General features: G+C 47.2%; 3 protein-coding genes and 1 long non-coding RNA gene across 9 annotated transcripts; 2 read left to right on the top strand and 2 right to left on the bottom strand.

The window, feature by feature from the left end:
- The first annotated feature begins 153 nt into the window (after positions 1–153).
- prune (prune exopolyphosphatase) lies at positions 154–8,356 on the top strand. 4 transcript variants are annotated; one of them, XM_040164442.2, is made up of 9 exons: positions 154–444; positions 917–1,024; positions 1,099–1,301; positions 2,011–2,195; positions 4,654–4,812; positions 4,936–5,027; positions 5,611–5,769; positions 5,936–6,026; positions 7,556–8,356. In XM_040164442.2, exons 1-9 carry the CDS (start codon positions 406–408, stop codon positions 7,804–7,806), a joined length of 1,287 nt encoding a protein of 428 aa, XP_040020376.2. In that variant the 5' UTR covers positions 154–405; the 3' UTR covers positions 7,807–8,356. The 4 variants fall into 4 exon arrangements, with proteins under 4 accessions (XP_040020376.2, XP_040020375.2, XP_077950366.1 ...); XM_040164441.2 differs by having other exon boundaries at positions 205–444; positions 1,096–1,301; XM_078094240.1 differs by having other exon boundaries at positions 291–444; positions 899–1,024.
- LOC120810142 (uncharacterized) lies at positions 8,061–10,813 on the bottom strand. The gene is made up of 2 exons (XR_005710200.2): positions 10,674–10,813; positions 8,061–9,251 (listed from the first exon to the last, which is right to left on the bottom strand). It is a non-coding gene; the product is annotated as an uncharacterized LOC120810142 (long non-coding RNA).
- On the top strand, positions 9,198–14,990 carry bnipl (BCL2 interacting protein like). 3 transcript variants are annotated; one of them, XM_078094241.1, is made up of 11 exons: positions 9,282–9,396; positions 9,477–10,473; positions 10,776–10,856; positions 11,880–11,941; positions 12,069–12,323; positions 12,457–12,645; positions 12,735–12,837; positions 13,171–13,302; positions 13,423–13,509; positions 13,634–13,732; positions 14,585–14,990. In XM_078094241.1, the coding sequence occupies exons 2-11, from the start codon at positions 10,310–10,312 to the stop codon at positions 14,607–14,609; spliced, it is 1,197 nt and encodes a 398-aa protein (XP_077950367.1). In that variant the 5' UTR covers positions 9,282–9,396; positions 9,477–10,309; the 3' UTR covers positions 14,610–14,990. The 3 variants fall into 3 exon arrangements, with proteins under 3 accessions (XP_040020380.1, XP_077950367.1, XP_077950368.1); XM_040164446.2 differs by lacking the exon at positions 9,477–10,473 and having other exon boundaries at positions 9,198–9,396; XM_078094242.1 differs by lacking the exons at positions 9,477–10,473; positions 10,776–10,856.
- A 3,697-nt stretch (positions 14,991–18,687) lies between these two features.
- Positions 18,688–21,442, bottom strand: polr3glb (RNA polymerase III subunit GL b). The gene is made up of 8 exons (XM_040166268.2): positions 21,169–21,442; positions 20,078–20,265; positions 19,867–19,996; positions 19,719–19,787; positions 19,565–19,615; positions 19,386–19,480; positions 19,164–19,283; positions 18,688–19,053 (listed from the first exon to the last, which is right to left on the bottom strand). Exons 2-8 carry the CDS (start codon positions 20,195–20,197, stop codon positions 18,967–18,969), a joined length of 672 nt encoding a protein of 223 aa, XP_040022202.1. The 5' UTR covers positions 20,198–20,265; positions 21,169–21,442; the 3' UTR covers positions 18,688–18,966.
- Positions 21,443–21,727: the final 285 nt, after the last annotated feature.

The following is a 21,727-nucleotide window of genomic DNA, read 5'->3' as shown; positions in this document are numbered from 1 at the left end:
TATTTCAGACAATAATTCTATTAACTGTGTGTGTGTCTGTCAGAACATATGTGTATATATCAGGAAACATTTATCACCAAAATATGTCAGACATACAAGGAATTTGACTTGACTCATGAGTTAATTAACTTGAGGAACGGTTCTATTTTCCTCTACCGAGTAACAAGCAGTGAGGTTCATTTCTTCGACGTTTCAACTTGCTCCCTGAACGCCTCTTGACCTTTTACCCATCCGCCCGCTACCCGCCGTCATCTTAACAGTCACGCGCTCACGTTAACAGCAGCGTGCGTGAGACCGACCCAGCGCGCGCTCCGTGACGTAGTGTCACCGTGTACCTGGTCCGTTACAGTGGGATTAGCTAGCGGCTAACGGTTAGCAGCGTTAGCAGCTAGCGGCTAGCAGAAGATGGAGGACTTTCTTTCGAGCTGCTCCGGGGCCGTGAAGGTAACACACCCACACACACACACACACACATTCACGCATACACGCATGCGCGCAAACGGACGCATATTCACGCGCAGGCGCGCACACGCACACACACGCAAACACACAGACACGCAAAAACACTAGCACAAAAATACTGATGTTGTTATTGTTCAGTTAGCGTTAGCTACCGTTAGCTAAACAGACCGATAACAAGTCATTTATTGAAGAATGAACCTAAGATGTCAGGTTTGCAGCAGTAACACTGACTTCCGTCAGTGGTCCCTTTCAAAGTAAACTTCCGGTTGGTGGCACATTCAAATAAAAAACGTACTCTAGAGTTTGTCATTGTTGAGGCTTAAAGCTAAACAAAATATATATTTTTTGTATTGTGTATAAACTAAATAAAGCTATTGAACCTTAAGGTGTTGATCTCAGCGACTGTGATTCCTGCTGCAGTTATTTCCTCTTTAAGTAACATCATGTGGTCCAGGTGAATCTGGATCAGGCCGGTTCAGGGTTCCACGTGGTTCTGGGTAATGAAGCCTGCGACGTGGACTCCATGGTGTGTGCTCTGACCTACGCCTACTTCCTGTCCAAGGTGAGCCTCCAACCCATCGCTGCAGGTGTGTGTGTCCGCTGAGGTGGTCTACTGAGTGTCTCTGTTTGTAGCAGACCGGTTGCTCAGAAACGCTCGTGGTCCCGATGCTGAACATCCGTCAGTCGGAGCTGCCGCTGCGCTCGGACAGCGTCTACCTGCTGCGACAGGTCGCGCTGGACCCCGAGCTGCTGCTGTTCAGGGACCAGCTGGACCTGCGGGACCTGCACCGTGGGGGCCGCCTGCGGCTGACGCTGGTCGACCACAACGTCCTGCCCAGGTAATCATCATCATCATCCCAGTCAATAGATTAAAAACACTACTGATTAATCTCACATTTTGAAATTGATTAATCGTGATTAAAAGTTAGTTTTTCTTCTAAAGGCTACATCGTATAATTGAACAAGTAATCACTTTAGAAAGCGTGTATTTTAGACACACTTGTGTTGTATTTCAAACCCAAACTGTCCCATGTGATCGTCTTTGAGGTGGAACATCGTCCTCGTGCACTTTGCTCTCAGGTCTCCATCGTTTGACGTGTTTGAAGTCCCAACAATGTCCCACGTTGAGCAGGACGTTTTCAAACCACTGTCTTTTAGGACACACAGGTGGTCCTCTGCAGGTAGATGTTGAGATGGATGTAGCCTAGCAGCTAGCTTAGCCTAGCAGCTAGCTTAGCTCATCAGTCCTAAAGTGGTCCGTTACGCACGCGTGGAGGAATTGTTTTACTTCCAATGCAAAAAGCGTCTCCATCTTCAGCTACGTCTCGTCTCTGCATCGAACTGACTGCAGCACGCCGTGCTTCAGGGGTCAACGCACACCAGAAGAAACATCGCTGCGTTAAAACATTTTATTGAATTAAGGCATTAACTTTGACCGTCCTACCTGAAAGTAATCACACACCCGTTAGCCAAATACATCACCCTTCTTTAAAGGATTGATGACATCGAACAGTAAACACACAGCGGTGTTTTTGTGTTGTCATGCAGGTCAGACAGCGACCTGGAGGGGGCGGTGGTGGAGGTGATTGACCATCACCTGCAGGAGAGAGCGTCCTCCCCCTCCTGCCCTGTTACCGTGGAGGTGGTGGGCTCCTGTGCGACCTTGGTAACGGAGCGTATCCTGCAGAAGGCCCCGGAGGTCCTGGACCAGCAGGTGGCCCAACTGCTCTACGGTAAACGCCTCAACCGGCCCCAACACTTCCTAACAGCACCTGGTCCCGTTCCTCGTACCAGTGTTCATTTCGTTGACGAAAAATGTTCGTTAACGAACCTTTTTTTCATGACTAAGACGTGACGAAAACGATCTTAAAAAATAAAAACTATGACTAAATCTATTCTAACTTTCGTTAACAAGACGAACATGTTGGTGGTTGACAAAGTCACGATAGTTTTTCCCCCTAAATCCGCCCGCAGCTGACAGACAACAGACAGACAAAGTACGGCGGATGTTAACGCGTCATGATGACGTCATCCACGAACCCAGGACGCTCGCAGCGCTGCAGCGGTGCTTCTTGTGCACCGACTACGGACCGAGACGACTGTTTCACTCTGCGGCGGGTTTGAACGTGGCTTCGTTAGTTTAGCTCAGCTGTCTCGGGTTAGCTGCCTGTTAGCTGCCTGTTAGCTGCCTGTTAGCTGCCTGTTAGCAGGCTGTTAGCTGCCTGTTAGCTGACTGTTAGCTGCCTGTTAGCTGCCTGTTAGCAGGCTGAAGCCGCGCTGCTTCACAGAAACATGAAGACGCGTTTAAAGACCGTCGGACCTTTCTGCTCTGTTCTCTGGCGACGGCAGGCAGCGTTTCCTCGCTGGATGAGACGCTCCGTCACAAACGCGTCTAACGTAATAAACTCATTGCAGGTTCTGAAGCCTCACGCGTTTCTACCGTAGTTCACGCGCCACATCGTGAGAAGACGTTAAACCGTCTCGGCCACCGTACGCTCGTTACTAAGCAACGTAGAGGCGCCAATAATGTCTTGCAGATTGTAGGACGTTAAGGTCTCTTTAGTTGGGACAGTGGAAACAATAAAGGACCATGAAGTGTCAAAAGCATCGCAAGTAAACAGACAAAGACAACAGTGTTGCGTTTACGTCCCTGGTCCTCATGAAGTTGTTACACCTTTGACAATTTGTTAAATTGACTTGCAAATAAATGCTTTGCTATTTGTTAAAATCTAAATCCTTTCATGTAATTATTCACATGTCATTTATATTCGCTCACACAAACACTTCAACCATTTGTTCTTCCTCCGTCACATTTTACAACCCACTGTGGCCCCGAGTCAGAAAGTCTGCCGACCTGCTACAGACCTGTCCTAGGAGGGACATCTATAGACCTGTCCTATGAGGGACACCTATAGACCTGTCCTAGGAGGGACATCTATAGACCTGTCCTAGGAGGGACATCTATAGACCTGTCCTATGAGGGACATCTATAGACCTGTCCTATGAGGGACACCTATAGGCCTGTCCTAGGAGGGACACCTATAGGCCTGTCCTAGGAGGGACACCTATAGACCTGTCCTAGGAGGGACACCTATAGACCTGTCCTAGGAGGGACACCTATAGGCCTGTCCTATAGGAGGGACACCTGTCCTATAGGAGGGACACCTGTAGGCCTGTCCTATAGGAGGGACAACCAAGTACTGCAAGCTGGACTATTATGCGGCTGTAGACAGAACACGGGTCCGTGGGCCTGAGAAGGGAAGAAAAGGAGTTTAATGTGGATATTAAATGGGACTAAAACTAAGGAGGATTAAAATGACTAAATGTGACTAAAACTAATATGCATTTTCATCTAAAGACTGAGGCTAAATCAAAAATAGCTGCCAAAATGAACACTGCCTCGTACGTGGTTCAACTAAGTCCATCAAATGTCCCGTTACCCAGCTCAGGTTACCGAGATGATTGACATCAGACTGTCTCGGTTCCTCGAAGGCGGATCGGCGCTCAAACGTCTCGTTAGTTTGAACCAGATGTCAATCATCAGGATAATCGTCTCACGTCAGAAGGCGGAAGAGTCGATCACAGAAACCAGGATTTTTAACAGTATGACGGTGAATAAACTTGAAGGAAGAGCAGGAGATGATCATGAACACATGAGCAGATAACATGTTCATTGAATCATTTCTGTCGGATGAATTTAACGTATTATTCATATTTGACGTTGTTCATTCTGTCCGTCCCTGGAGGACCGTCCTGTGTCTCTAAAGGTTTCTTCCCTTTATTCTCCCCATCAAACACTCTCTCATTGTTTGGGGAGTTTTTCCTGTCGATGTGAGTGTTTCTGCACAGACGTCCCATGTGTTCACACTGTAGAGACACATGAGGCACATTTGTGATCTTGTGGAATATAAAATGAACTGAATCAAATAACTGTGGCAAACGGCTCATTTTGAATCCGATTCACTCAGACTTCTTTAGACGTGTCTGCTGGCAGGAGGCGTCATGCATCATCGCCCAGTGAGAATAATCATCTCAACTCTTTCAGAATAAGAAGATAAAAACGAGGCTGATCGACACGTATGAATCGTATGAGGACAAATGTACTCGATGCGCTTTTCTAGTCCTCAACAACTGAACCGCTGCTCGCTGCGTGCTCATGGGGTCGTTGTGTGTTTGTCTCCTTGTGTGTAGCTGCGGTGGTGTTAGACTGCGTGAACATGGCGCCCTCAGCAGGTAAAGTCACCCCCAAAGACGAGCACATCGCGGCGGCGTTGGAATCTCGTTTTCCGTCTCTGCCGCCGAGAGACGACTTCTTCCAGACGCTGAACGAGGCCAAGTTCAACGTCTCAGGTCAGAACTGTGTGCAAGTACCTCAACTGCAGGAAGGACAGAAGGCATTTGGGAGAATTTACTGGAGTATCCTGTGGTGTCAACGTAGTATTTCTTGGCGGTGACGTAGTATTCTGTCTTCAGGGCTGAACACTGAGCAGATGTTGCTGAAGGACTTGAAAGCTGTTTCAGGAAGTTTGAATGTCGCCGTCTCTGTTCTGTACGTCCCACTAGAGGTGAGTTTATACTACACACTGTACTGGGATACACACTGTACTGGGATACACAGTGTACTGGGATACACACTGTGCTGGGATACACACTGTACTGGGATACACAGTGTACTGGGATACACACTGTGCTGGGATACACACTGTACTGGGATACACACTGTACTGGGATACACACTGTGCTGGGATACACACTGTGCTGGGATACACACTGTGCTGGGATACACACTGTGCTGGGATACACACTGTGCTGGGATACACACTGTGCTGGGATACACACTGTGCTGGGATACACACTGTGCTGGGATACACACTGTGCTGTGATACACACTGTACTGGGATACACACTGTGCTGGGATACACACTGTACTGGGATACACAGTGGGGAATCTGTCAGAGGGACGAGGGCACATAATTAGGAGAAAATCCGGTCAATTTTCAAAATAAAACATTTTTCAGAAAAAGAAAAAAAATATATATTCTTTCTGCGGTGCGTCCCGGTACCAAACGGCCCACGGACCGGTACCGGTCTGCGGCCCGGTGGTTGGGGACCACTGCTCTACACTACATCACGCTGTGTGTGTGTCAGGACTTCCTGCAGAGGGCGGGGCTAGAGGCGGAGCTCTCGGGTTTCTGCATGAAGTTTGGATTCGACCTTCTGCTGCTGATGACCATCTCCTTCAGCGAGAGCAGAGAGCCAATCAGAGAGCTCGCTGTGTTCAGCCACAGCGCCGCCTGCAGACAACAGGTACACAAGTATCAACTGACTATACTACTGTAGGTACACAAGTACAAGTACACGACTAGCAAAGCTACCCTGGATACACACGCAAAGTACTTTTCATTATTCTGCTACTACTAGGTAGCTATGTTTGGGTATCCATGACAACTCAGGTACCCCCCCCCCCCCCCAGGTGAGCCACTACCTGGAACAGGCACGTGACCCCGCCCTCAACCTCTCTCCGATCACCAACCCTCATCCGCGCGTTGCAGCCTATCAGCAGGGTAAGCTCCTCCCCCGGGACAGACAGGAAGCTGCCTATCAGCAGGGTAAGCTCCACCCCCGGGACAGACAGGAAGCTGCCTATCAGCAGGGTAAGCTCCTCCCCCGGGACAGACCGGAAGCTGCCTATCAGCAGGGTAAGCTCCTCCCCCGGGACAGACAGGAAGCTGCTTATCAGCAGGGTAAGCTCCTCCCCCGGGACAGACAGGAAGCTGCCTATCAGCAGGGTAAGCTCCTCCCCCGGGACAGACAGGAAGCTGCCTATCAGCAGGGTAAGCTCCTCCCCCGGGACAGACAGGAAGCTGCCTATCAGCAGGGTAAGCTCCTCCCCCGGGACGGACAGGAAGCTGCCTATCAGCAGGGTAAGCTCCTCCCCCGGGACGGACAGGAAGCTGCCTATCAGCAGGGTAAGCTCCTCCCCCGGGACGGACAGGAAGCTGCCTATCAGCAGGGTAAGCTCCTCCCCCGGGACGGACAGGAAGCTGCCTATCAGCAGGGTAAGCTCCTCCCCCGGGACGGACAGGAAGCTGCCTATCAGCAGGGTAAGCTCCTCCCCCGGGACGGACAGGAAGCTGCCTATCAGCAGGGTAAGCTCCTCCCCCGGGATGGACAGGAAGCTGCCTTCGTAGCCCTCGGCTGGTCCTCATAGGCTGAACGAGCGCTCTCTGAAAGGGGACGGTCTGTCCTATGGGGGACTTCCTGCTCCGCTGCTCCCGTTACCTAGCAACCTGCTGAGCTTAACAATAAAAGCCTCAAATCCCCCAAAACGTATAAATTAGAGATAAGGAAGATCATCTTCCTTATATTTCATTTAATTTAGATACGCTTCTCCTCCGGAGCATCAGACATTTCAGGCTGAGAGAAGAACATTTGCCGGTTTATTTGAAATTCAAATTAAATCGGTTAATGTATATTACTTAATGTATAATACTAATTTATAATTACTCTCAGCTCAAAGTAATATTGCAAACTTAATTCAGAGGAGATTCCTCAATAAAACCACAACCCATTTATTAACTTATTGACTTTTTCTTTTTTCTTGCAGAGGATACGAGATATTTTAACTAAGATATTACAGAATCTGTCCACACTACAGCAGCTTGATGTCACCACACACATGGTTCTCCTTCAGCTTGATGCATAAAACACAAGGAAACGTAAAGTCACTTCATCATCACACCACAAACCACTTCACTCTCTGTGTATTTATTCTGTAACGTCACTGACTTCATAACTTCACTCAGAAGTACAGACGAGCTGCTCGTTGTGTGTTTGTTACAATGTGAGTTGCTGCATTGATCCATAAGAACAGAACATGGACCCGGGGGGCTCAGGTGAGGGTCCGGCTCAGGGGCCGTATGGGGGGAGTTAACGTCGTCACTAAGAGCGCTTTGTTCCTGCGTCTTATGTGCATTTAAAACCATCGGCAGCCTGGCGACTTTCAGACGCCGCTTGTTTGTGTTTCTGTGACCTCACACATTTAAACATTTCATGCTTTTATTGTGAAATAACTGACTGCGTCTGTTTAAAGGAAACTCTATAGCGTCCCGTAAGAAGCTACTCCCCATCGTTAAGGACTTCCTCAAGGAGCGAGAGGGAGGCGGTTGCCTGGGAGACGGTTGCCTGGGAGATGTGGAGGACGAGGACGAGGACTCGTGCTTCCCCCCCACCCCCATGAACAGTCTGGCGGAGGGCTGTCCCCTGGACAACGGACTGCCGCACATCAGCGCTCTGGACCTGGAGGAGAAGTTCAGCAAGATGGCCGAAAGAAGAGGGAACTGACCTCTGACCTCAGGCCTGTCAGTCGTCAGTCTCATGACGACGGTATCACCGACACCAAAAAACATTTCTATCTTAGATTCAAGTCACTTTTTGTATTACTCAAACACGGGATTTTATTCAAAGACAATCCTCTGGACTAACTTTTGTCCCTTCAAAATAAAATGTCACATGCTTATTTCAGTGTTTGCGTGAACTGTGTTTTCAACGCGTGGCTACGTGCACACGGAGCACGAGATTTACAGCTGTCATTTGTCATTTGTATTATCATTTATATTGAGCATAAAGTCAAATGACCGTCTGAAGAATTCGTATAACAATGATGGTTCAAATAGTATCAGATTCTTTGTAATGTAGCAATTTATTGATTGAAGTTCAGATAAGAGCAGCTGAAATGATAACAGTGTTTTTGTTGTTTAATTCCCAAAGTGAGTACATTAGTTATTCCATGACAGTATTGATCACGTGACAATCTTTGTGAAATCTGCAGTCAGAGTGACTTTTACATCAAACTTAGAACAAAAAAATATTAAAAAATCAAAGCAAATAAAAAGATTCTTCTGCACGTTATTGTTTGTATGGATGCAAAGTCGTCCACCTGAGTGACAGGTGTGAATCCCTCCGGTTACCTGGGCCCTGTTCCTCGTACGTGGCTCAACTAAGTCCATCAAATGTCCCAACGTCACGAGATGATTGACGTCGTCTCGGTTCCTCGAAGGCGGATCGACGCTCAAAGCGTCCGACTCTATATTCACACCCACTGCTCAAAGAGATGAAAGCATCCATCTTTGATCAGGGGATGAATTCATCTGTGAACACTAAACACACTGTAGCACTTACATTGTACTTATTACGGCTCGTAACTATTGTTACTGTTCTGAGTTTGTGTCCTCGTGGTTGAATGCACTCATTGTACATGTGATGTAATACTCTGATATTGATGTGGTCAGTAAGTAGCAGAGGGGGGGGGCTCTTAATCCGTTTCAGCTGCACTAGTGGGGCAACAATGAGACGACCCCATTGGACACGTGGAGGACAATTCAAGTTTCTCCCTCTCGATGTCATTGACTGGTTCTCTACCCGTGTTGGCTTTAGTCATCATCACTACTGGGAGCATGAGGCCACTTGGCACAGAGGGTCCAGCTCCTCCAGGAGACGGGTAGTTACTGAGAGAGCTGGACGTGGAAGGTCCTCAACCCGTCAGCAGGACCCACATCTGCTGCTTTGTGTACAACACGGCTCATATTTGTGTCCATAGTTGTTTGAAGGTAAACCTTAAGGTGGAGGCACCCAGTAGGACCCTGAGGACACCCTGGTTGTGCCTCAGCAGCCAATTGGTTGATATGGAGGAAGTCGGAGTGAAGCTGACCTGCTCCCTCACCTGTCGGCACGGAGAAGGTGAGTGTCGACCAATCAGACGCCGGCTCTGCTGTGTAATGCAGCCAAACCTGTTCGGGGGGGTGGAGACACATTGAGTGTGTGAGAGCGAGCGAGAGAGACACACGTAGACATCCAGACGCTCACACATGCTGGTCAGAACACGCCGTGACATCACTGTGACATCATGGACCCCCCCAGCGCCCACACGGACAGGTACAGTGTGTGTGTGTGTGAAGCTTAGATTTAGTCAGTGTTGTGTTTTTATTTTAGTTTTGTGGCGCTTGTCTCTCCAGACTGTCAGTGAATGTGACGCTGTGGTGCGTTTGCTGTTTGCCATCATTTTCGTGCAGCAGGAAGTGGTGTCCGTTGACTTCCTGTGTGCCGTAACTGCTCAGGTGTCTTCTGGTCCTGCATCTAAGCCCCCTCCTCAGTGATCTGGCCCAGTCCTGCCAGGAAGCTGCTGTTTCCACGACGACCTGAGCAGATGTTCCGTGTGAAGCTGAACAGATTTTATTGATCTGATTCATTTTAAACGTTAACATCTGGACACGCTTTTGTCCAATGAAGTTCATTCAAACAAGAGGAACCAGCAGAGACCAGTCCGCCGTGGACAGACCAGGAACACACATCTGGAAAGAGGAGGAGGGCTTATCTCCTCCTCCTCCAGGAGCCTCAATGAGGCGTTCAGGTCCCTCTGTGAACCATCTGATCCGTGTCAGCTGCATAGTTAACAGTTTATCTCCAAATGAAAGTAGCTTATAAACAGATAGCGCTGGCTAACGTTAGCTCAACGCTAACGTGGCTTATAGAATCACCACCTTCTGTCAAAATGGTTCCCGTCAAGAACAAAATAGGAACCACGTAAGAACCCTGAATACCTTCCACCTACAGTGGGACAACTTCAAGCACCTCGGGATTCTCTTCAAGAACTCCAGAACCCTTTCAAGAACCATGAGATCTCCTTAAAGAATACCTATTGAAGTTCTTGAACCACCCGGACTGGTAAGAACAGAGAACACAACCCCCCCACGCACACACACACCTGGAAGGACCTCCCACCCTCTGCTGCACACCTGCTGCCCTTAACCTGTGACCTCACACACACACCTGGTTACCTGGAGGGCGGATGTGTGTCAGAGGAAACTGCCCTCTGCTTCAGAAACAACAAACACAGGAACATTACAGCTCCGCCTCTCCTCACCTGCTCAGGTGTGTCTGCGTGAACAATATGAACCAGAGCGGCAGGTTTGTTCAGTCGCATCCGATCCGAAGAGCATTACCTGGGGACAGGTGAGACCCATCCAGGAAGAAGCTTACGGAACATGAACAGTCTGCTTTCAGAGGGAGAACCACTTTAAGACTTTCCTTTCTTCCACTTGGAACGTACTTTTTATTATGAGTTATTAGAATAGTTTCATTAGTTTGCATTTCACCTCCTGAGCAAAGACCTGAACCTTGAAAGTTGGAGCGTGACGCGGCTCTGGTCTCACCTGTGGGTTCCTCTGGCCTCTGCTGGCCAGTTAAGGTCATTAACCCCACAGGGGGGATCACTGGCCAGGAGGTGTGTGCTGATGTTGGTTTTGTCCCTCCAGGGCTCCCGTAGGGGCCTCGGGCCTCCCCGACATCCAGGACATGGAGCTGAGGGAGGAGTGGCAGGACGACGGCTTCCCCAGGTCGGACCTCCACCTCGTACGAACAGCACTGTTAGAAGAGACTTCTTGTCTCAGCTTTTGGAGCTGGAAGGTTAAACGGTTTCTCCAGCAATCAATCATTCACTTGTTAACTTCCCCCCGCTCCGGGATGTTCTACGACAGGGGTATGAAACTAAAACGTAAAGAGGTCCAGTGAGAGAACATGTCTAGAAGGTTTGGAAGATCACAATGTGTATTTAGTGTGATTAAATAGAGGGATCGAGTTGTATAAACATCTGCATGTAATCAATACACGATTCAAAAACTACTAACTGAACAGATACAGTCTGTAAGACTGCAAATGTCAAGAATATTCTCTCATTAAATAAATAAAAGTAAGAAAATAAGAAAAATTGTTCAAATACTCTGCTATTACATCACATGACATCACATGTCATTTAGCTGACACTTTTATCCAAAGCGACTTATAATAAAAGCATTTCAACAATAAGGACACAAACTCAAAAGAACAATAAACAAAGTGCGATTTCATCAAATAAGCGACTGTATAACAGAACCATTATAAGTCCAATGTAAGTGCTGCAGTTAGTTAGTGTGTTAGTGGAGGTAGAGTCTGAAGAGGTGTGTCTTTAGTCTGAAGATGTGAAGGCTCTCTGTGGTCCTGATGTCTTCAGAGACCTCCTTCCACCATTTAGGAGCAGGATTAAATTCTCTACTTTCCTCCTTGTGGAAAGCGCCATTTGTTCCTAATTTTTCTCTCCTGTCTCTTGCTTTCGCTTCGCTTCTCAAATGTCTTAATTTTTCATTCAATTTTTTTAAAAGTCTTTAACTTTTTCTTCCTTTTTTATTTGCGACAGTTTTCACGGAATGAGGACGGACCAGGAAACGGATGTTTTGATGAATTTGCACTTTCTTGTTCTTCTGAGTTTGTATCCTTATGGTTGAAATGCACATGTAATGACATGTACTGTAAAAACAATGTAATGTGTGTGTGTGTAAAATGTGTGGAATAACCCTTTAAAACCACCGGCGTCTCGGCTTCAGGCCTCTCCCAGAGGATTGTCCGGAGGAGGCAGAGAGTCCGTCAGGAGACGAGCAGCAACCAGGTACCTTAAAGCACTGTTCTAGATTTGAACGACAAGGAATAAACGGGAAATAAGAAGCTGCAAAGGAAATATTCAAAAGTCAGATAGCTCTTCTCATCCTTCGCCCCGCCCCCTCAACTGCCCGTAGCCCCGCCCACCAGCCTTGTCCTATTGGGAACCATTGGGAGTGTGGCTAAGAAGCGCCTGGTGGCCCCATCGCTCAGCCTCACTCTGAGCCGCAGAGACTCTCACGACCCGAGCAGCGACGGGTTCTCTGCCGCCGCGCTGTCGGCGACGCCCGAGGAGACGCCGTCCTTCGACATCAACCTGGAGGCCCTGGAGACGCCCTCAGGCAGCGAGACGGGGACGCTGCCCGACTTCAATAATGAGCTGGAGTGGGAGGGTGAGACAGACAACCTCTCACTGACCTCTACTTTGACCTCCGTCCGACCCACCTATACAACCTTTGACCTCTCTCTTTCTCAGCTCTGACCTCTCATTGAACTCTGACCTCTAAGCCCTCTCCCTCTGAACAGATGACCTCCCGCAGATGGCGGCAAAAGGGGCCAAGTCAAGGAGTCCTTTGGACCAGTCCGAGGACCTGATGGACCTGGACCAGACGGACACCAGGGGATGCCGCTGGCGGAGGTTTTCCGTCTCAGGACACGAATTCCACGTCAACATGAGCGTCCTGGAGCCGTACCTACAGGTCCTGTCGCACGGAGGTCAGAGGTTACACACCTGAAATCTGTCCACAGTCATTACTGGGAAGGTTTTAGTTTGACTCCTCCCCTCGTGTCTCATTGACTGTCAGGTTACTATGGAGACGACATGAACGCTGTGGTCCTGTTCACCGCCTGCTACCTGCCGGAGAACACAGTGGACAACTACGAGTACGTCATGGACAACCTGTTCAGGTAACAGTAATAATGCCGCTAGCAAAGAATGTAAAGCATAGTGAACGTAACTCCAGCTTATTGTTTGGATCAATTACTGTAACCAGAGCAGCACTAAGGCACGGCGGGGTTAGCTAGCTAGCTAATTTGGAAGCTAACGTTAATGGACAAATGGCTACGTAGCTATCTAGCTTTAACTGGCAGACAAATGGCTAATTAGCAACAGCTAAAAGCAGCTGCTGGTCTAAACGAGGTACGAGGTGTCCATCTGTCTCCAGGGCTGCGTCCAGCGGCGAGCCTTTATGTCCTCAGTGCCGTATGTCGCTCCCACAGTGTTTGTGTGTATCTTTGTAGGTACATTGTGGGGACCTTAGACCTGATGGTGTCGGAGAACTACCTGTTGGTCTGCCTGTGTGCGATGGTTCCCAGGAACAAGCTGCCCTCCATGAAGTGGCTCCATCAGTGCTACGCCTCCATCGACAGGAGGTAAGCCGATGGAACCCTTCAGCTTCACATGCCTGGGAAAGTTAATATCAGAGCATTGTTTCCATGACAACCAAGCTTTTATTTAAGTCTGTATCCCTGTCTGTCTGTCTGTGTGTCCAGGCTGAAGAAGGACCTGAAGGGGCTGCTGGTGGTCCATCCTGCCTGGTACATCAAAGCTCTGCTCACTGTGATCAAACCCTTCATTAGGTCTGTAACGCTCCCCATGATCAATATCTATGATAACATGTCAACAAGAGCCTGTCGCTCTCTCTCTGCCTGTCGCTCTCTCTCTGCCTGTCGCTCTCTCATTACTGTCTGTCTCTGTCCACAGTGACAAGTTCAGCACTAAGATCCGGTTCATTGGCAGTTTAGAAGAATTATCTCGGTTCATTCCAACAGAAAGTCTGCAGATCCCAGACGCCATACACCAGTAAGATCATTTGCTCTACTGTCACACTACTGTCACTCTACTGTCACTCTACTGTCACACTACTGTCACTCTACTGTCACTCTATTGTAGCTCTACTGTCACACTACTGTCACTCTACTGTAGCTCTACTGTCACTCTACTGTCACTCTACTGTCACTCTATTGTAGCTCTACTGTCACACTACTGTCACTCTACTGTAGCTCTACTGTCACTCTATTGTAGCTCTACTGTCACTCTATTGTAGCTCTACTGTCACTCTACTGTAGCTCTACTGTCACTCTATTGTAGCTCTACTGTCACTCTATTGTAGCTCTACTGTCACAGTACTGTCACTCTATTGTAGCTCTACTGTCACTCTATTGTAGCTCTACTGTCACAGTACTGTCACTCTACTGTAACTCTACTGTCACTCTACAGTAGCTCTACTGTCACAGTACTGTCACTCTACTGTAACTCTACTGTCACTCTATTGTAGCTCTACTGTCACTCTACTGTAGCTCTACTGTCGCTCTATTGTAGCTCTACTGTCACAGTACTGTCACTCTATTGTAGCTCTACTGTCACTCTATTGTAGCTCTACTGTCACTCTACTGTAGCTCTACTGTCACTCTATTGTAGCTCTACTGTCACAGTACTGTCACTCTATTGTAGCTCTACTGTCACTCTATTGTAGCTCTACTGTCACAGTACTGTCACTCTATTGTAGCTCTACTGTCACTCTATTGTAGCTCTACTGTCACAGTACTGTCACTCTACTGTAGCTCTACTGTCACTCTATTGTAGCTCTACTGTCACACTACTGTCACTCTACTTCAGTTCAACTGACTACCCTTGAACTTGCTTTTCTTTCAGGTTTGATGAGAAGTTGAGAAGATGATGATCACTGAGGTTGACGGACTGGAAGGTTACTAAAAGGTCAAAGGTCACTCTCACCCTGATAACCTTTGACCTCCTGCCTGTTTAGAACAAAGACTCTGGGTTTATTTATACTGTCTTTAAAGTTAAAAGGTCAAACTCAGGTGTGTTTTTACCTGTGGAGCTGAAGCTGGCGTCTGATTCAGGACTATTGATCCTCGATCATGTGATCAACGTGAGGCTTTACCATAGTTTGATGAGCAGGCTGCCTATTACCTGTTGCATTAATGCGCAACTGTGATAAAAGCTTCGATCAAACTTTTTTAAATTAGAACTGACTGATTTTGATGTTTGGTATTGGTGTATTAAAATGTATTGGTGTATTAAAATGGTTGACAAGCAAGTCTTAGTCAGTTTTCTGTATGTATTGTATGTATCTTTTGTTCCACAAAGTGGTGTCAATTCTGTGAAAGGAAAGTGGTACCATCTCTATTTTGACACTGAAATAATCAATGGTTATAATATGCTAAAATAAGACATTTGTGTTCTGTTACAAAATATTTTAAATAACTAATTTTATGTCAACCTTTCAAATCAACTTTAGACTGTAAACTCTTAACATCAGAGGCTTCAGGAATTAATTTAAAATTCTGTATTAAACTGACAATAATCAAAATGATACAGCTTCTTGTAGCCGCTTTACAGTCTGTACACATGCGATACCTTCTGTCCAGGAACCTTCACATCAGCACAGGAAAAACTTTCATGGGGAAAAAAGGGAAGAAACCTCAGTGAGAACGTCAGAGGAGGATCCGTCTCCTGATGGACGACTACAATGATGTCATGAGGACAGAATGAACAATGTAGAAGATTGAAGAAAACAACTACAGACGGTCTCTCTTCTTCCCTTTTTGTCCAGAACTCTTGAACGTGTGATCTTTAACCAACTCTCCTCCTATCTCCACCGTAACAACCTCCTTGACCCCCACCAGTCAGGCTTCAAGGCCGTTCCACAGAGACTGCTCTCCTTGCTGTCTCAGAGCAACTCCACACTGCTAGAGCTCCTCTCTCTCCTCTGTCCTCGTCCTTCTGGACCTCTCTGCTGCATTTGACACAGTCAACCACCAGATCCTTATCTCCTCCCTTCAGGAACTTGGTGTCACAGGCTCTGCTCTCTCCCTTCTCTCGTCCTACCTCGACGGACGCACTTACCGGGTAACCTGGCGAGGATCTGTGTCGGAACCTTGTCCTCTTACTGCTGGAGTTCCTCAGGGTTCCGTCCTGGGTCTCCTCCTCTTCTCGCATGGCTTCACCTACCACAGCGATGCTGATGACACCCAACTAATTCTCTCCTTCCCTCACTCGGATCTCTGCCTGTCTTACTGACGTCTCTCAGTGGATCTGCCCACCATCTGAAAATCAACCCCGACAGACTGAACTACTTCTTTCTGGGGAAAGATTCTCCTTCACAGGACCTGACTGTTAACTTTGAGACTCCGTGTTAACGTCCACTTTGACTGCAGGAACCTCGGCGTGACTTCGACAGCCGACTCTCCCTGACTCCAACATCACTGACAACACCATCCTGTAGATACTCGCTCTACAACATCAGGAGACACGTCCTCTTCTCACTCAGAAGGTACTGATTCAGGCTCTTGTCGTCTCCCTCCTGGACTACTGTAACTCTCTCCTGCAGGTCTCCTGCTACCTCCATTCAGCCTCTGCAGCTCATCCAGAATGCAGCAGCTCCGCTGGTCTTTAACCTTCCTAAGTTCTCCCTCACTCCTCCACTCCTCCGCTCTCCTCACTGGTACCGGTGGCTCTTCCAGTTCTAAACATGGTGCTCAGGTACCAGGCTGTGAATGGATGGGGTCCAGCTTACATCCAGGACCTGGTCCAACCCGACATCCCGACCCGCACTCTCCGCTCTGCATGTGATAAACTGCTTGTTCCTCCTCACTGAGAGCAAAACACTCGACTAGATCTCCACTCTTTGCTGTCCTGCTCCTAAATGGTGGAAGGAGGTCTCTGAAGACATCAGGACCACAGAGAGCCTTCACATCTTCAGACTAGAGACACACCTCTTCAGACTCTACCTCCACTAACACACTAACTAACTGTAGCACTTACATTGGACTTATAACGCTATCTATAGCAAATTGTAAATTGGCTTATTTGAGGAAATTGCACTTTCTTGTTTCTTGTTCTTCTGAGTTTGTGTCCTTATGGTTGAAATGTTCTTATTGTAAGTCGCTTTGGATAAAAGTAGTAAGCAGGTGTACGACAAGACCACTGCAGGGACAACCACCATCAGATAGAACCACCATAACATAGAACCACCATCAGATAGAACCACCATCCACAGAAGCCTGTGGGGAGAGAGAGCACAGAGACTTTAGGAGAGGGTAATGTCGGTTTATGAGTACAGAAATATGATTAATATCTCAAATAATGATGATGATGATGATGATGATGATGGCAGCAGCAGGCGTCAGCAGGGCCCAGAAGGAACTACGATCTACGGAGACCTGCTAGGGGAGAAAGCAGAAGCTGAATTAGTGATGTGCATTAATAAAACGTGAATTATGGTAGAACGAGAGCGTGAGAGAGGAGCTCGGTGTGTCCTAAGAAGTCTAAGCCTATAGCAGCTTAACTAAGGGCTGGTCCGGACTAACCTGAGCCAGCCCTAACTATAGGCAGAATCAAAGAGGAACGTTTTAAGTTTTACTTTAAAAGAGCTGACCGAATCTGCCCCCCGGACTGAAAGTGGAACCTGGTTCCACAAAAGAGGAGCTGGATAACTGAAGGCTCTGGCCCCCAGCCTACTTTTTAAAACCATAGGAACAACAATTAACCAGCATCTATGGAGCGCAGTAGCCTTGTAGGACATTAAGGTGTTACAAGCTCTTGAAGATACGACGGCGCCTCACCAGCAAGTGCCTTGTAGGTGAGGAGAAGTACCTTAAAATCTATTCTTGATTTAACAGGGAGCCAGTGCAGAGAAGTTAATACAGGAGTGATATGATCCCTTTTCTTAGTTCTCGTTAATACACGTGCTGCAGCATTCTGAATCAACTGGAGAGGCTTAAGAGATTTACAAGAGCAGCCTGATAACAAAGAATTACAGTAGTCCAGTCTGGAAGTGACAAACGCATGAACTCATGTTTCTGCATCACTTTGAGACAGGAAGTTCCTGATTTTTGATATGTTACGTAGATGAAAATAGGCGGTCCTTGAAGTCTTCTTTATATGCGAGTTGACGGTCGTATCCTGCTTCATGGTCTGTTTGACTCTAAATGGACCATAATTCACAAAATGAACATCATGCTGTATTGAAGAAGACTTGAAACTAGAGACTGAGACCATAAACTCATGTTTACAACGTTTACTGAGGGAATAAATAAACAAGAGAGAAGTACTTTTCTCATAGACGTCTATGGGACCAGAGAAGTCGCCCCCTGCTGGTCAGGAAAAACGTTTTTAAGGCAGCGCTTTTGGACGATTTAGTTTTAGTGAGTAATGTTACTCCGTTGTTTACTACAACTGCTAATGCTAATGCTACGCTCACCTCTCACTGTTTATTTTAGGGCTGCAGTCAATCTTCACTCTAATTGGTCAAAGACTGTTCAGCACTCTTCCTACTTTTAGAACCAGTGATCTAACGCTTATGGAGAGGTCAAAGGTCATATGCTGTTAGGTATGCTGTGGTCCAGTACTGCTTTTAACCAGTGACAGTGAACATATCACCAGCCAATCACACTACAGCAGATAAAGACCCAGTAAATTGAATCAACTGACTTGAGTCAGAATGTGAGTTCGTAAAAAGTAAACATGGAGACGTGATTTCATCCCGCTGGCTAGCAGCTGACCAGAGACACACAGAGACACGCAGAGACTATTTCTGGACTTCACTGCACACCAACAGGAAGCTACCAAAACAGTTTGATCTCACTGAGTGAGGGACACTTTAGAGGACTCCACACCGAAGACAGACTGACACACACACACAGGGAGAGAGACAGGTGGACATACAAAGAGAGACAGGTCGACAGACAGTCAGACACTACGTTTTGTTGCATAAATAAACACTTAAACACAAATAAAGTTAAGTGTGTTTATTTCACAACATAAATTACAACTAAATGTTCTCTTCACTTCACGAGGATTCAACAAATACAACATAGATAACTTTTAAAAGCGTTTCAGTAACTCAGAATATAACGAGTCAATGCTGATGATTCACTCCCTCAACATTCATCCACTCATTCAATCACTCAATCACGTCTATTTATAAAACTATAAGTGAGGCTGTTAAACAGATAAAAGTTGCTGATAAAATATAGTGTGTGTGTGTGTGTGTGTGTGTGTGTGTGTGTGTGTCAGTAAACAGCCTCGTCCATATCGCCGTCACTGTCTCCTCCAAACTCCTCCCCGTTATCGAAGTAGGACATGATGTAATCCGTCTCCTGCAGGTAGGGAGAAGCACCACAAGCCTCATTATTTGAATTGACATTAATATACAGTAGTTACACTCGCATTGAAATATAATAGGAGGTATAATAATGAGATGATTCACCTCCTCAAACTCCTCCTCGTCGTACTCTTCCTCCCCGTCGGCCTCCTCTTCCTCCTGCTTCTTCTTCTTCTCCTCCTCCTCCTCCTCCTCAGAGCTCGGCTCCTCCTTCTTCTGCAGGGTCTAAACACACACGTTGGGTTCAGATAGCACAGAACGATGGGATTGGTTGATGGCCGAGCTCTGCTCTGTGATTGGAGGACAGCAGGTGTCCAAGTGTCTCACCTCCAGTTTGAGCAGCACTTCCTCTTTGTCTGTCTTGTTGTTGTTGTTGTTCTGCCCCAACGGGGGTTTGTCAGAGCGTGTGACTGCAGAGAGGCCTGAGAGACAGAGAGCAGGGCACAGAGCCCTCAGCACAGGCTACTGCGTGTACTTTGTGTACTCGGAGTCCTTTGTGTACTTACCGTTTCTACAAGGTTTCTTCACTCTGAGCTCTTTGGGGAATCTTTTCCATTCTGAAACAACACAATATTTAACATAACATGAAATATTAAAAGCATGAACACAACAATCAATCATGATTATTGATACCAGTGATATAGATTATTGATCATTGACCTGGACTCCAGTCCGTCACTCCGTCTGTCTGCTCTCCGCTGTGATATTTATCGGAGTATCGCTCCACATCTGGACAGGAAACAAACACGATGAGGACCGTCACAATAAAAGCACCGTTCTGCTGTGTGTGTGTGTCTGTGTCTCTGACCTTTCTTTGCAGCTGTTGGCTGGATGAAGAAGGGCAGAGTCTTCATCGCTCCTCTGAACTCCTGTTTGAGAGCCAACAGATACTCCGCCTCCTCTCCACCTGTCAGGGGGAGGGGCTTCTGCTCCATCACCTGAACACACACGAGGATGATTCTGTCATCTTATTAACAGGTGTCTGTGGTGGTTAGTGTGTGTGTGTGTGTCTCTCTCACTGGGAACAGAGGTGTAGGTTGCTGTATCGACGGAGGTAAACTTTCTCCTCTGTTAATGCAGACAGCCTCCACGCTGAAGCTCATCATCCTCCGCCCCCGACCGCCCCCTCGCCCCGCCATCACCCCCAGGACCGGCTCCGTCAGAGGGGACCAGGTGGACCAGCAGCTGCTTGGAGGGGAGTCTGGCCCTGATAGAGAAAAGATTCTACTTTATTTAGAGGTCGATTTTATTTAGTTGATGTAAACTAGAGAACAGAAGAAGAAACCAGAACCACACTAGTACAGATAGAGTTACTGCTAAAACACTTCACAGTGCAACGTCATTGAGGAAATGGAGCAACTAACAGCTCAAAGCTCCTGAGAATCAGGCTGGATTCAAATGTTCTCAGGAAGGTTCCTCGCTGAGCGAAAGGAAGTGAAGTAGTGTGGCGCCATTTGACCTCTCTAATGCTATAAGGAAAGAAGCTTCAGTGCTTCCTTACTTAGCTCCTTTAGGAACCACTGGAGCGTCTTTTACCAAAGAAAGGAGATAATTCCGTCCCACAATTCCTTGCGGCGGCAATATTTAAATAGTGACGTTTCATTGGTCCGCTCTTGTGCATTAACGATCGTGACGTAGAAACGCAGATCATGTGACTAACCGTTAGCATCACTCGTTTGTGTTGATAACGTTTCCCTTTGAACCTGGTTGTTTGTGTGTCTGCACGACTCACACTGTAACAACACATAAAGCATCTGACGTCACCAACAAGCGTCTCCGTCCATCACAGGGACGCAGCTCAGTGGATCCCTAAACACCGCCTTGTCCTTTCCTAACTCCTCATCAACTCTCCTAACCACCTTTGCTTCACCCTGTGACCTCTTCCACAGAGGTCAAGGAACGGTGGTTAGGAATTGACGTTAGGACGTTTTTGGACAATTCGAATCCAGCCACAGCATCACAGACAACCGGAAGTGTCGAGCTGAACAAAGGCTAACTCGGGCTAACTTTACACCGCTGTGCTTAAGCTAGCGGTAGTAAAGTTAGCTTTTTGGGCTAGCGTTAGCTCTAAGATAAGTTAACTTCGTGCTGCAAACACTATTTCATATACCCGAAATTACAGCTTCTTCTCTTCGGATTGCGCAGGGTGACAGAGCGACATGTTTGTTTACATTCAGCACCGCGCCATTTCTACTTCTTCTTCTTCTACTTCTTCTTCCTCCTCGTCTTCTTCTTCTTCTACTAATGTTATTGCTATCTGCTGCTTCTACCGCCACCTCCTGTCCGAATTAGTTTACTGCTTTATTCTCTTTACCGAGGGACATGTACTACACGTCAGAGCCGCGTGTTGTACATGTACTACACGTCAGAGCCGCGTGTTGTACATGTACTACATGTGGCTCACATATGAGGGAATTGGAACCCACGTTGTACTCTGTAATCTGGTGGTTTGTCATCGATTGGGACGGCCGACCTGAGATGGACGACATCGGTTACATTCTGTGAGGACATGAAGGTCCACATGGCGGACATTTGTTTAATTAGATGTTAGTTCCTGCATTCTAATGGATTTTTGGGTGTTATGCTAAAGATGCTTCTAGACTTGAGCGGCCTCAATGACTCAATGTGCCACAATATGAGTTTTGGATTTGACCGATCAACTAATTCTA

The sequence above is a fragment of the Gasterosteus aculeatus genome, chromosome 20, assembly GCF_964276395.1.
Source record: "Gasterosteus aculeatus chromosome 20, fGasAcu3.hap1.1, whole genome shotgun sequence".
Classification (NCBI taxonomy): domain Eukaryota; kingdom Metazoa; phylum Chordata; class Actinopteri; order Perciformes; family Gasterosteidae; genus Gasterosteus; species Gasterosteus aculeatus.
This window is presented reverse-complemented; position numbering and strand designations above follow the sequence as displayed.

Bases quoted from the DNA above. Each gene is read 5' to 3' on its own strand.
- prune (XM_040164441.2), top strand. From the start codon at position 406: ATGGAGGACTTTCTTTCGAGCTGCTCCGGGGCCGTGAAG. The intron at 1,025-1,095 runs GTGAGCCTCCAA...CTCTGTTTGTAG, and splicing joins ACGCCTACTTCCTGTCCAAG to CAGACCGGTTGCTCAGAAAC. The intron at 2,196-4,653 runs GTAAACGCCTCA...CCTTGTGTGTAG, and splicing joins GGTGGCCCAACTGCTCTACG to CTGCGGTGGTGTTAGACTGC.
- bnipl (XM_078094241.1), top strand. From the start codon at position 10,310: ATGTGTGTCAGAGGAAACTGCCCTCTGCTTCAGAAACAACAAACACAG. The intron at 13,303-13,422 runs GTAAGCCGATGG...CTGTGTGTCCAG, and splicing joins TACGCCTCCATCGACAGGAG to GCTGAAGAAGGACCTGAAGG. The intron at 13,733-14,584 runs GTAAGATCATTT...CTTTTCTTTCAG, and splicing joins ATCCCAGACGCCATACACCA to GTTTGATGAGAAGTTGAGAA.
- polr3glb (XM_040166268.2), bottom strand. From the start codon at position 20,197: ATGGCGGGGCGAGGGGGCGGTCGGGGGCGGAGGATGATGAGCTTCAGC. The intron at 19,997-20,077 runs GTGAGAGAGACA...GTGTGTGTTCAG, and splicing joins AACCTACACCTCTGTTCCCA to GTGATGGAGCAGAAGCCCCT. The intron at 19,284-19,385 runs GTGAGACACTTG...GTGTGTGTTTAG, and splicing joins AAGTGCTGCTCAAACTGGAG to ACCCTGCAGAAGAAGGAGGA.